We start from the raw sequence: 13,670 nt of genomic DNA, 5'->3' as shown, positions 1-13,670 counted from the left end.
ATATTCTTTCCGGCCATCATTAGATTATGGAACAGCCTGCCTGACCAAATTATTAAATTAGAAACCATTGGAAGATTTCATAACTCGGTTAATGATTATGTACATGTGATCAACAACTAACTCAATAATTACTTATATACTTAATACAAAACTGTAGCTAATAAACAAACCTTTTCTCACTAATATCAAATTTGCCAAAGTTTACTCAAGTTATAATACAATAGTTATGTATATACTTATTGTTCAATTATGCAAACAAATAATTTTATATGACCGGATTTGCGAAAAGAGCTCTTCCACACACATCCAATTCTATAAACTTGGAGGACCATAACTTGGTGTTTCCTGAAATTTTCTCTATCTATTCAGCTTTGTTGGGGTTCATAACTGACCAAATTTGAACCAATCAATTTTTCCCATGCATCTGAAGATATGAATATATAGTCAAAGTTGGTAAATTACATGCATGTGTATGGTAGTTCCTATTCACAAATGCTTTCACATATATTTTACCTGTCATGGAACAATTTTTTTGTGTGTTCAGCGAAGATAAGGATTCATTGAAGCTACAGCATAAACATGCATTATCATATTATATTATACTGTAATGTAGGCGGATGCGGCGATTATGCCAGCATAATTTCGGGCACAATAGGTATGTGTGGGTATCAGGAATTATGCTAGCATTGTGAGGTGATTATAAAACTTTAATAGTAGAAAAATCTGCAGATTGCACAATTCCGTTAAAAAAGATCGAAATACTCTAATAGAGCAGTCAGAAACTCTAATAGAACAGTCACTGAATGTTATTTACTCTAATAAAGCAGTCACATTGAAATGAAATACTCTAATACAGCAACCAGTTAAAGAATTCAGGACTATTTGAAACTTAAACATCATGCAATGAAAATGGCCTGATACAGCAATAAACTGGCATTATTAGTCAATTATGGTGGCATAATTTTGGGAATAATGGGCAATTCTCAAAAGCATATTAGGTGATTTTTTGAGCACTGCTCAAAAGCATAATGCTCAATTTTTGGAGCATAATAGCCTCATGCCTGCTGTAATGTAGTCTCAAGATTACCTTTTAAAGGTTTAGGAACCACATTCAGGTTTTACATATACTGTGTAGCAGGACAGTTTGGCAGGACTATGATGTTTACTCCAAAGTACACAGAAACACAACAACCACATGCTCTGATTAAACTGCTATTATGTATGTTACTACACTGAATGTGTTACAATTTATAGACAAGCGGGGGGTGTCTGAGGTTTATCAGTGATATTAATAAATTATATAGTAGTGGAGGGCAGTTATTCTCAGCAGACAGTTACCTTTTCTTCACCAAAGGTATAGCCATATATGCTCCTTATCAGAAACCAGTCACCAAAAATCCTGGAGCCAGCTATGAGTTGCAGCCTGTATTAATGATTGTATGAGAACTAATAATTAATTTATGTGAGCTTATAAGCTACTTGTAGTGAATATTACATTACGTAGAACATGGAAAACTATAGAACACTATAGAACACCAGGGGTGAAGTTAAGGAGGAGATAGCTGTAGCCCAGGCCTCCCCAAAATGCTGTATGCATGCTTACCAATAGCAAAAATACAGGAAAATTTTATAGCTCTTCATAACTCTTTTGTCTTGTTATACAACAAGGTGGATTTGGGACCCACAAGAAAAGGGGTGGGGAATGACATTGATAAGTCTATCATTTATATTATGTAGTGACCACTATACCCAGCACATTTTGAACCACTTCACTGTTTCAGTCCTAAGGGTATAGATTAATTAGCTATAGTATAGTTTCCATACCAGTCCTGAGGCTCAAAAGTAACTCTAGTTAATGGACCTTATCCGCAATGACGTCAAAAATAAAAATGGACGCTATAGTAGGGGGACTTTGTACAGCGACTGATTGGAATAGATCCGCGTAGAGCCAGAAGTGTTTAAAGAATTGCGCCCAATCAACCTGTGAGATTTGTAAGTTGTAATCCGATGCAGAAGCACGTGCCATTTTGGTTGTTATGGCTGTGATGGTTGTTTTCTCGGCTGAATTGTTTCGCGCCGAATCGGGAAAGGGGGTAATGACAAGTAAAACTGTGTGATCCTTTCCCAAGGAATGTTCTGTGCTCCTTGAATTACCCGTTAGCGTGTCTAAGGCTATTTTCACTGCTCTGTGTGGGGGGTAACTCCCGTGCGGCCTAAGGTAAGTGCGCCTAACTCCGGACAGTTTTTGCTTTCGGTGCTCTATCTCCGCCATGCAAGCAAATTACTTGATCCTTAAAATATGGTCATAAAACCTATCCTATGGTGCATCAGTCCTGCAAGTTTCATCAAAATATCTCCATCCGTCGAGGAGCTTCGCTTCAAAATTCAACCATGTGTAAATTTCGCGCATGCTCCTAACTCCGGACACTTATTATCACGCCCGATACAGCACTTCCGAAGTTGATTTCCAATTTTAAACACTGCCACGTTAAACTTGCATCTATTGCCCATCTCATATGCGATTTTGAGAGTCATAATACCTTTCGTTGCTGAGTTATGGGTATTTCAAATCTAGGTGTATTTGCGCAAATATTTATGCAGCTTCAATGAGACTGGCTCTTACAAAATCGTCCATAGCAAGTGTTTGGCTGATTGTTTGCAAACGAAGCTTAGTACAGTGGTAAGTGATAGTTGTCCCTCTGCACTGTATTAAAATTAGCCAGATAGCTCTTTACATTTGGGAATAAGCAGCGATTGTCGAAGAATTTTTGATAATTTTGCCACACACTGCAATAAATAATCACTTCGTTTAGAAAAACTAGCAAGACTTTTAAGCTGATTTTAGGATCACAGCATCATCGTATATGAAGCATTGTTCACCTAAAATTTTAAGTAAATGCGGTAGATAGTTTTGGAGATATGACGCCAAACATTGGAAGTGTCCGGAGTTAGGAACTGTCCGGACATAGGCGCACTTACCTTACTGTAGGTAATATCACAAGTGTTAGCTAATGCAGTGACTGTTTTGTAAAACGGTTTAGATGATCCTTGTTTTGCCATTGAAGGTTTAAAGATGGTAAAGCCAAGCAAACTTAAAGGTGCTACCTCACTGACAGTTCGAGGCGATAAAGAAGCACAAGATGGTATGTACTATAATGTTTGTCGCAAGCTATAATGTTGTGATATGGTATGTAGATTACAATGACAATGAACTGCCTGAGATGGTGATGGCTGACAACTACCAGGAAGATCCACTACATTGTGGTAAATAAAAGTAGTAGAGATGCATGAATCTCATGAAGGTTATCTGTTGCAGCAAACTACGACACACTTCGCATTGAGCCACCTGCAGAAATGGACAGAAATTTGGATCATAGTATGATAGCAATGATTCGAAGAGATGTATGCCTGTTACTCTTGACTTCGTATAGGTTTACCAGGATTTGTTAGCAGTGGCACAATTCAAACTGAACAATCATTAGAAACAGATGAAAGTATAGATCAGAGTAAGATGTGAATTCATGTGTGTGAATGCTTAAAATATGAATTTGATAGGTATGCCTGAAGTGAAGACTGAACTGTTCACAGAATCAGATGAACACTGTGATTGTGGTAAGATGTGTATTGAATGCTAAACTGTTGAATTCAGCGTAATACCTTACCATAGATGTTGTTTCTGATTTCCCGGTACCCCAGTGTACCAAAGATGAGGAGCCAGCAGAGGAAAACTGTGATATGGTCATTCTTACTGAGAATGACATTCCTGGAGCATCACTTGGCGGGATAGACCCAAGGGACTTGAATGTTACCCAGCTAAAGAGGTGGCTTGTTTGTCGGGATGCACCAGTCAGTGGAAACAAGCCACAGTTAATTCAAAGGTATGTTTATATTGCTTACTAGGTAGTTCATAGTATACTTTGTGCATTAATTTGTAGAGTATATGATTATATCAAATATGGTTGGGATATCTACGTCATTGATCCTGATGGTGGCTCCAATGTTAAGAAAAAGTTGCTGGAAATACCTTCTAACACTGAGACTGTTTTACTGCAATCGATGCCAAAGTCAAATGACACTCAGTGGACAAAAGAAATACACAAAATTCCAAAAGTTACATTTAGCACGATCTACCAGTTTTTAGTTGAACGTAAGGCCCTTGTTCAGAAAGCTGACCGTGTCGATAACATCATAGAGAGAAGAAACAGTTCATTACTACACTGTGAAGGTGACAAGCCAGTAGATTCTGACGTTGGAGATCCCATTGTGTATACCCGCACGCTGGACAAAGCTTATCGTTTTTTTTGTGGACGGCCATGTCCAGAAGATTAGGTATCATCCTATGCCAACTCAGCCTGATGTTATTTGTATAGGATCATCAGTTTTACCTTCGATGAAAATGAACAAGATGTACAATGTGTTCATTGTGGTATCAACACTTACTGCTCAGGTTAAAGTAGCATTTTGCGTTTGCCCAGCTGGACTGTCTGGGTGTTGCAATCATGTGACTGCAACACGTTACTACATTGAAGAGTATTTCAGATTAGGAATGGATGAGGAAGACCGTAAGGGCTGCACAGAGAAACTTCAAGCCTGGATCCAGCCTAGGAGCATGAAAGTAGATGCACGACCAACTGATTTGGTTCGTCTGACAAAGAAAGTATATGGGGTTGAAAAGAGACCAAAGCTTTGTTCAGTGAACAATTGGGATTGCCGACCAACATCCAGGAGAGTCTTGCAACCCGAGCAGAAAGCTAATTTATGGAATAGACTAGTGAAGTTGGATCAATCAAAGAAAGCTGCTTCCACCTGTGCCATTCTCACTGCAACTAATGATGCAAGTAAAAAGAAAGCGGTCGCAACTCAATCAAAGTTACTTAGATATGGAACATCTTGCTTTATCCAGTTGTTTGATGATGAGCCTGCTCCATCAATAAACAGAACACAGCAAATGCGGGAAGAAAGAAGGGCTAGGGAAGAATCGAAGCAGATTAAATTCAAGCAAGATTTGTCAAGGCTGATTGACAATGTGGGCCATGATCACTGTTACTGCAGCACAGAGACTATTGCTAGTCAGCATGAAGTGAACGATATACCTGCACCTCCACATCTTGTCAGGCAGCTGTATGAAGAGCATATCTGTATAGGGCCGTCTGAAGCAGCAGAATTAGAAATGGCTACTCGTCAACAATCAAAGTCAGACCTTTGGCATGAGGAGCGCAAACTGAGAATTACATCATCAATAATGAAGAGTGTTTGCAACAGACGAATGAAATCAGATGTGAAAGTGTTCTTAAGAAATAAGCTGTTTCCGAAGCCTATAAACTCACCAGCTATTAAGTATGGAGAAAGAAATGAAGAAGTTGCGATCCAGTGTTACATCAAGCACCAGGAGAAGAAGGGAGTTGTACTGAATGTTAAAAAGTGTGGACTTTTTGTGAATCCAGCAATTCCCTGGCTAGCTGCTACCCCAGATTCTGTCATTGAAGTTGGGCAGGATACTGGGTGTTTGGAGGTGAAATGTCCTTTTGTTTGTTCAAACAAATCCTTTTCCGTTGCTGCAGTAGAGGTTCCTTCATTCTGTTTAGAAGAGAATAATGGAAGGCTACAATTGAGAAGAAAACATCAGTATTTTTACCAGATACAAACACAGTTATTTGTCACCCAAATGCTTTGGTGTGATTTTGTGGTATGGTCCCCAAATGAAGGCATTGTAGTGGAGAGAATCAGTTATGATGAGGAATTCAGTAAGATGATGATTTCCAAGGCTCGCACGTTTTATTTTGATACTTTTTTGCCATCTGCAGTTCCATGCACTATTATTTCGTTCAACTCACCACACGCAACAGCTTCATCTGTGTTTACTTGTGCTGCTAAAGAAGAGCCCTTGACTCCTCACCAAGAAAATAAGGCATCTGAACATTGTGAAGATATCCAGCTATTATCAATCTCGCCAGATAGCAGACCGTCAATCGATTTGTTTCAACAGCTTGGGTGTGTTCGTCACCCAGTTAATGGTGATGGCAATTGCCTTTATAATTCAATTGCACACCAGGCTGGTTTGATTGAGCCAGATTGCCATGGTGATACTTCTATAGCTATCCAGTTGAGAACTCTGGCATTAATCTGTATGCAAAAATACCCTGGTGTACGCTTAGAAGATGGTACGACACCTCAACAATGGGAACAAAAGAAGCTGCGGATTTTACATCAAGGAGAGTGGGGAGGTGATTTAGAGGTACGGTTGCTTGCCATTGGCTTGAGCAGGGAAATAATTGCGGTTACTGGCTCAAGAAATACATTTACATTTGCAAGGCGATTTCCTTTTCATCCACCTCCTATTCCCAAGATGAGAGGTGGAATTTTTATTCCTATGAATGTTGCTGAATTACTGGAACAGTGGAAATCCTTTGATCCATTTCCTCTACTGATTATATACAACGGCATTAATCATTATGACTCCACAGTTTTTATTGATAAATAGTTATTTAATGGTATGCATTTCATGAAATTTTCTGTTAATAATCATTAAAAACAATGTTTTAACAAATCAAGGGTGGTCCAAAATTACAAAGCATGCAGCAGACATAAATCAAATGATTAGCACAGTCCCACGCCGATGTAGGGATTTCATCTCGTAGGATCCGAAACTCCTTAACGCGTCCTATTGCTGTTTCCACGTGTACTCTCAAGCGAGCAATTTTTTTTGTCAAAAATACATCACTTGCCGCCATCTGACTATTGGCTGAAAGGAACGGAGGCATATTCAGGCGAACACCATAAGGAATTAAAAGATCCTGAATCGTAAATCCCTTATCCGCCATGATTTCATCTCCTGGTTCCAATTTTTCCAACAAACCACTGACTTCTACCAGCTTACGATCTGAAATAGATCCTTCATATGCCTCAGACACAAAGGAGATTGCACCACTTGGAGTCACTCCTATCAAAACCTTGATGGTATTTGTGTTTTTGTATGGTGAAAAGGTGCACGCTTGAGTTAGCAAGGAAGAAGGTCGCTCAATTGGAAATTCTGTGGCATCTATTATGATCCGTGTGTTAGGGTAGTCTTTCTTGAAGCTTTCAGGCATATACTTCTTCACTATGTGCCATGGAGGAAATGTTTCAATTGACTTAAAGCTCCGATACATAAAGTTTATCCACGTATTTGTAATTCTTGAAACTGATGCTTGCGAAATACCAAATCTGTTGGCAGCATCCATTTCAGGCATTCCTAGCCTGATTCTAACCAGTGTCATAAAAAACTGTTCAATCAGTGGTAGTTTGAATGAGGGTCCAACTTTTGATTCGTCATAGTCAAGTCCGCTTCTTTTTCCGCCCCATTGTCATATCACACTTGCATCAGGCTCAAGAATTTCTTCATAAAATGCCAATAGCGTCCTATAGTCGAAAAATCCGGTGTAGAGTCTTATCAAGCTATCATCGTCTTTAATGCTGTCTAATCTGAAAAATGATTTATCGAGTTGGTTTTGCAGTTCTACTAGTTTCAGTTTTAAATCACAATTCTCTTTCAGCAAATCTGAGTTGGAAGGCATTGAATCACATTCAGGGTCCATGTCACATGATAACTCTAAATCCGGTGTCTCTATAATTTCCATTTCCAGCTCCACAGATATCAATGACCTGCGCTCTTTTGTGTCATGCCAAGGGAAAATTGATGGAACTGCACATTGCTTTAGGCGTCGTCTTCCACCCTCCAGCAATTCATCCGGCAAAGTAAAATCTCCAGGCTTGAAGTGTGCAGAGCATATTTTGGTGTGCTTGTTTACAACAAAATTGATACCAGGATCGCGACGAATCAATTTAATCCATAACTTTCCTTTGGCGGATTGAATGTTGGGAAAAGAATGATATGAAATTCTTCGTAACCCTAATTGGATTCGCTTCTTATTACTGCCAGAAGAGTTTCTACAGTCTGGAACACAACAGTAGTCACCATGCCACATCTCCTTGCTTCTAGTAAACTCTTGGGTAAGTTTAGCTAATGCATGATCATCATCTATTCATATTATAATGAATCATTTTAAATTTCACCTAACAAATAAATACCTGCTGGTTCCATCCGTAGCTGTGAATGAAACTCTTTGATCACATGTCTGTGGTCCACTACAATGCAGGGGTTTAAATGGCATTCAGTCTACCAGTTAAATCTAGCATACCGTGTTCTAGACCATCATCCGTATCTGCTCTCAGATCAGCTTGAAGTATGCTACTGCTCATTACTTCTGGCAAACCTATATTAAGTAGTGTCATTCATAGCACTATCAATCATTGGGATATGGCGGTGTGCGCCGGAGTTACCCCCTCCCCCCTTCCACACACACACACACAGAGCAGTGAAAATAGCCTTAGACACGCTAACGGGTAATTCAAGGAGCACAGAACATTCCTTGGGAAAGGATCACACAGTTTTACTTGTCATTACCCCCTTTCCCGATTCGGCGCGAAACAATTCAGCCGAGAAAACAACCATCACAGCCATAACAACCAAAATGGCACGTGCTTCTGCATCGGATTACAACTTACAAATCTCACAGGTTGATTGGGCGCAATTCTTTAAACACTTCTGGCTCTACGCGGATCTATTCCAATCAGTCGCTGTACAAAGTCCCCCTACTATAGCGTCCATTTTTATTTTTGACGTCATTGCGGATAAGGTCCATAGAGGACTTGCAGGCGTGAAGCAACGGTTGCTAAGCGGACATGTTTCGGGACAACTTTCTATGGCGCATATTGGGTCAAAACAAAGGTAACGAGATTTATTCACTAAGCGCTGGGTATAGTGACACTGGGAAGCAGGGCTGGTTTCGAAATAGAAGATCTTATCATTGGCTTTGTGAAATAGGTGGCTAATTAAATTTCGATACATTACTCACCAATTCTAACTTCTTCGCTGTTTTTAACGAGCTGGGTGGTATTTACAACACAACTCAACACTGATTCGCTTCATTACAGCCTGTACCAAATCCCGAGAAAGCGCCTTTCAGCCACAACACTGTCCCGAAACATGGCCGACAGCTGCGGTTGCTTAGCAATTACAATGATTTACGTCACGCTGCAAGTCCTCTATTATTACGTATGTAAAACCACAATCACAATCTTTGTTGTCGTGACAACGTGGCAGGGGCGGATCTAGGATTTATAAAAGGGGGGGGCTAATTCAAGGTACTAATCTCTTGGGTAGAGATGTGCGAAGCATGCTGGAACTAGGGGGGTCTGGGGGCATGCCCCCCCCAGGAAAATTTTGAAAAATGGATGCTAAAATACTGCAATTTGGAGACATTTCCACATAAAATTCATAATATTTTCTGCCTGTATATATTTTATATACTGCCTTTAGATTGTAGGTATGGCTCTCTGAAGCATTTTGCTAATGGAAAAGTTTGGGTAGGTACAGACAACCAAGTACATGATGCACCCCTCTCACAATTGCACAACACTGAATAGGTGCATGTTAGAATAAGAATGTTGAAAGTGAAATTTGAACAATACAAGATTGAATCTGAGAGCATTTTCAGTGGAAATTGTGTACCTGAATTAAATATTGCCATACATATTAACTACACAAGTAGATGAATGAAACCCTTTAAACAGACCAATGCACTTCATTGTATGTATAGGTGCAGGCAGATTTGGAAAAATTCCATAACAGAACCAACTACATGTTTCCAGTGAATGTTCTATTAGAGTAGTTAGCTGACTGCTCTATTAGAGTATCTCGATCGTGTACACCTCCAATGCTGATCCGGGTCCTTGTTGCATAAACTTTAGCATAAATCCACTGATAATACCTTGGAAAGATGTTTATAAGGTGGTTTTATGAGTATTTGTATTATTAGTGATCATATAATTATGCTAAGACAAAATTTCATTATAATACTCAGCATATTGATCAAGTAAAGCCTAAATATGAAGGGGGGGGCTTCAGCCCCCAAAGCCCCCCCTGGATCCGCCCCTGCGTGGGTATTGCCAACCAACCCTGCGTGCTGTAGCGAGGGGCTCTACTTCAGCTGGAATCCAATAGAAGGTGAGTTTATTGTATTTACTTTAAAAGTTATACATCTAGCCATGATAACACCGAGTTGGGGTAGGGGTTGTACTTCCACACCGCCATTTGATGCACTCGCAACGAAGTTTGATCATCAAACTATTTCCTTGATCGCTTTAAAGCCTTTTGTTGCTAGAAGTGTTTGGTCGCCACTTTTGCAGGCGTCTTAATGATTAAGTATATTAAATACTAAATTCTAACTAGCTTAACTACCAAACTAAGTACTTTAACTACAAAACTAGCTACCTTAACTACTTAATTAATAACTCAGTTCAACAAGTCTATGCCATCTTTTGGGCATAAGCCATAATGCCTCAGGATCATTTTGGCATTATATCGCCAGAGAGTAACTGACAAGCGCTGAAGCAATTTTTTCCTTGCAAACTGTCTGGGAATACCACTTTTAACAGTGGTACGGTCGGCAATCGTGGATAAGGTTGACAAAGCAAAGGGTGTCCAAACACCAAACGACTCGCAAACCAGGGGAAAAAATTCACCACCATGGTTATTAACAGTTTCCAAATAATGGTCATCCTTAGCCTCCTCACCAGCAGCAGCAGCTACCCCAGCCTTAGATGCAGCAGCGGAAATAAAGGAAGGCTGAGTTGTGCACCTGACAGAGAGGTCAAAGTAAGCAGGACGGCCTAGAGTAAAATCAGGATGGTAAATGTCCCCAGGACGAGATTGATCAGAGGCAATGCTTTGCTCACGGAGAACACCAGGGTGATCTTGCAGTAGAGCATGATGTACTATAGGAACAAGAGCATCATGGCGTTGGATACGTAGTGGGCCATGAGAGCAACCAAGAAGATGGTCACCAAACTGATCTATGACAGACAAACATGTACAAAGTGGTAACAATGGGAAAAGAGGAACACCCAACCATAAGCGGACAGCGATAACAAACTCATGTGGAGAAAAGGCCAAACCCAATGTTGGTTGAGGGATGGCCTTCAGCCAGCCACTGCTGACACCAGAGGAGTAAACGAGCCTGGTCACGGATTGTGGAGGTATTGAAAATGCTTGCAAATAATTGATCATCAAGGGAAGCCTGTAAGTCATTTTGGGAAGATAAGTTAGAAGGCAAGATGGATAGACTTTGGAAATAGGAGATAGCACAATTTTCACCTGAAAAAAGGAAGTCACATCAAAATTTGGTGCTAAACAGGACACCAAAATCCGGGCTGAGTTACAGGAACCTAAAAAGGCTGGATGTGAAGAGCGTTGGGACTCACGCAAACCCAAGCCTCCTAAGCGGAATGGCAAAGTAGCTTGAGACCAAGCATTATCAGAGATGCTACAGCACAAAATTCTACTAAGACAGTTGCGTAGGTTAGAGTCAAACACAGATGGAAAGCAGCCTAATGATGAAGAAGGGACACAGCTCAATATGTGAGTGATCTTACAAACACTGAGACAGCTCCTAAGCAAATTCAATTCAATTTGAGGATCTCCAAGTTCTGCAAGCTTATCCTGAAAAGATGCAGTTTTTTCAAGTTTACTAGACAAAAAAGAATCAAAAAAAGTAGGTGGTCCCCACACAGGAGACCCTAAAAGCTCCAAACCACTGCTTTCAGGATTAATTCGTTTTATTGCATGAGGAAATTCAGGGAAAGAGCTATCTCCAGAAGGCCAATACAACTCACATTTGGATAGATTGATATGCAAGCCAAAACTTGGCCCAGACTGAGTAAAGCATGATAGTAAAGCAAGGAGAGAAGACCTAGACCCAATAAAAGTGCCATCATCTAAATACCACAAACTTTGGAGACAATTTTCACTAAGAGGATTGGAACCAAGAAACTGAAGCAAAACTGATGAGAATAACAGAGGACCAAGTGGATCACCCTGCTGTACACCAGTGGAAGCAAGAATACGACGGTGGCCAAAACGTAATTCTGCAGGCTGGTTATAACACCAGTACACCCAATGAGATATTTCAGGAAAATCCTTATAAACACGGCTGAGAAAAGCAGTGCAGCTGCATTCATTAAAAGCATTTTTCATATCTATCTTCAAAAGAGCTAGTGATTCATCACCACCCAACTGAGATAGAGCAGGTGAGTAATAATCGTACCGTACCATGCTGGCCTGGTTCAATCGGGTGGGCTGGCTCGGTTCAGTTGGGCCTGGTATGGATGGTGTTCACATTGCACTTTTTATCGAGCTGTACCATTCCAAACCATGCTACTGGGCTAGTGTGAACAGGGTGTTAAATTAGGCCAGCATGATATAAGATGTTCTACTATGTCACAAAATAAGTGCCATTATCAGCACTAGTAATTATGGATTATTATTATAATTGGTATACCTTGCATGGTTTATCATTGACCACTCAGCTGGGCAACACTACTACTTGGAACTAAATTTCTCAGCACCGGTTATGTACATGTAGATGCACAACTTAATATGTCACTGCATAACTTTTGCCATTTTAAAAAAGCTTTATAGGATTAAAAGAAGCTATATTTGCCCTCAGGAAGTGTAGGCATTAGTCACATACATATACCAATTGTGGAAAATGTCACTAGTTGTACAGTGACATTATTATGAATGGAAATGCGAAAAGTGGACAACTTACGGTTCTTTATTCTACTTTGAAATACTGTAGATACTTAAAGAGTGTTTAAACCAGGTGAGGCCCAACACAAATTAATTTATAAATACACTAAATAGCAATATAGCAATATTTAGAAACCTAATTATAAATTGATAATATTATATACGTACATGGTCAATTAATTCCCTATTTAGCCAGAAAGAGATACGTAATAGTACCTACATGGGCACATGGTTTTTAGTGGTACAAAATCAACTTGTATCAAGACACACGGTAGTGTGTCGTGCGGCCCAAGAAGCCGGCGCGCAACCCCGTGAGTATATTGACAGGAAGAAAGAAAACGCAATTTTCGCACCTCCGTAGCTCTGTGCTGCCTTGATGAAACAAGACAAATTTTGCTGTGTAGATTCCCTCCACCTTCAGCACTCCACATTCCAAATTTGAGGGAAATCGCTTCAGGCATTCCTGAAATATGCGACTTCAAAAATTGGCTTAGTTTCTTGTTTTTTTTTTTTTCTTCTTATTTTTCTTCCTCTTTTCGCACACTTACAAAAACTGCTATAAAACGCGAACGCGTTATCCGATTGCCTTGAAATTTGGCACACAGAAGGGGGGTATAAAGGCGCATCTCGGTACCAACTTTGGCTGGAATACCATAAACAGGCAAAGAGTTATGAGCGATTATGCACGAAAAATAACACCAATATGTTGTCACGCCTACAGGGTAAACCGCGTATGGGAAGAAGCTGAAAATCGGTGGGTGAATAGATTAACTATTGAACCTCAAATCTTTTGTGGTTTGAAAGAAATCGAGCTAAAAACCTGGAAGATACAGCGAAAAAATCAACAGTGTGCAACAATTACGCAATCGAGATTAGCTAATTTTTAATTTTTTAATTTTATTATTATTATTATTATTATGCTTGCCACGCCTACCAGATAAACCACTTGGGGTAATGCTTTGAAAATCGCTGTACAGATGGAGTTATCATCTTAGAAAGGCTCTTCAATGGTGTAGAAGAATCAGACTTAAAGCCACGGAGT

At 39.9% G+C, this 13,670-nt stretch overlaps 3 protein-coding genes across 4 annotated transcripts; 1 reads left to right on the top strand and 2 right to left on the bottom strand.

The window, feature by feature from the left end:
- Window positions 1-1,871: 1,871 nt before the first annotated feature.
- On the top strand, window positions 1,872-4,329 carry LOC136256744 (uncharacterized). Of its 2 annotated transcripts, XM_066049761.1 has the most exons (8): window positions 1,872-1,992; window positions 3,066-3,143; window positions 3,196-3,264; window positions 3,317-3,376; window positions 3,432-3,506; window positions 3,556-3,612; window positions 3,668-3,878; window positions 3,936-4,329. In XM_066049761.1, exons 2-8 carry the CDS (start codon window positions 3,074-3,076, stop codon window positions 4,327-4,329), a joined length of 936 nt encoding a protein of 311 aa, XP_065905833.1. In that variant the 5' UTR covers window positions 1,872-1,992; window positions 3,066-3,073. The 2 variants fall into 2 exon arrangements, with proteins under 2 accessions (XP_065905833.1, XP_065905834.1); XM_066049762.1 differs by lacking the exon at window positions 1,872-1,992 and having other exon boundaries at window positions 2,989-3,143.
- A 2,147-nt stretch (window positions 4,330-6,476) lies between these two features.
- LOC136256745 (THAP domain-containing protein 1-like) lies at window positions 6,477-8,671 on the bottom strand. The gene is made up of 4 exons (XM_066049763.1): window positions 8,545-8,671; window positions 8,178-8,252; window positions 8,068-8,124; window positions 6,477-8,017 (listed from the first exon to the last, which is right to left on the bottom strand). The coding sequence occupies exons 2-4, from the start codon at window positions 8,236-8,238 to the stop codon at window positions 7,344-7,346; spliced, it is 792 nt and encodes a 263-aa protein (XP_065905835.1). The 5' UTR covers window positions 8,239-8,252; window positions 8,545-8,671; the 3' UTR covers window positions 6,477-7,343.
- On the bottom strand, window positions 6,540-7,229 carry LOC136255238 (uncharacterized). The gene has a single exon (XM_066047965.1). The coding sequence runs from the start codon at window positions 7,227-7,229 to the stop codon at window positions 6,540-6,542; it is 690 nt and encodes a 229-aa protein (XP_065904037.1).
- Window positions 8,672-13,670: the final 4,999 nt, after the last annotated feature.

This window comes from Dysidea avara, chromosome 5, assembly GCF_963678975.1.
Source record: "Dysidea avara chromosome 5, odDysAvar1.4, whole genome shotgun sequence".
Classification (NCBI taxonomy): Eukaryota; Metazoa; Porifera; class Demospongiae; order Dictyoceratida; family Dysideidae; genus Dysidea; species Dysidea avara.
This window is presented reverse-complemented; position numbering and strand designations above follow the sequence as displayed.

What these genes read in the sequence shown, in the direction of transcription:
- LOC136256744 (XM_066049761.1), top strand. Translation starts at nt 3,074, where the DNA reads ATGGTAAAGCCAAGCAAACTTAAAGGTGCTACCTCACTGACAGTTCGA. An exon ending in AGATGAACACTGTGATTGTG is followed by an intron (nt 3,613 to 3,667) that starts GTAAGATGTGTA and finishes ACCTTACCATAG; the next exon opens with ATGTTGTTTCTGATTTCCCG. An exon ending in AAGCCACAGTTAATTCAAAG is followed by an intron (nt 3,879 to 3,935) that starts GTATGTTTATAT and finishes ATTAATTTGTAG; the next exon opens with AGTATATGATTATATCAAAT.
- LOC136256745 (XM_066049763.1), bottom strand. Translation starts at nt 8,238, where the DNA reads ATGAGCAGTAGCATACTTCAAGCTGATCTGAGAGCAGATACGGATGAT. An exon ending in GGATGATGGTCTAGAACACG is followed by an intron (nt 8,125 to 8,177) that starts GTATGCTAGATT and finishes CCTGCATTGTAG; the next exon opens with TGGACCACAGACATGTGATC. An exon ending in GCTACGGATGGAACCAGCAG is followed by an intron (nt 8,018 to 8,067) that starts GTATTTATTTGT and finishes TAATATGAATAG; the next exon opens with ATGATGATCATGCATTAGCT.
- LOC136255238 (XM_066047965.1), bottom strand. Translation starts at nt 7,229, where the DNA reads ATGCCTGAAATGGATGCTGCCAACAGATTTGGTATTTCGCAAGCATCA.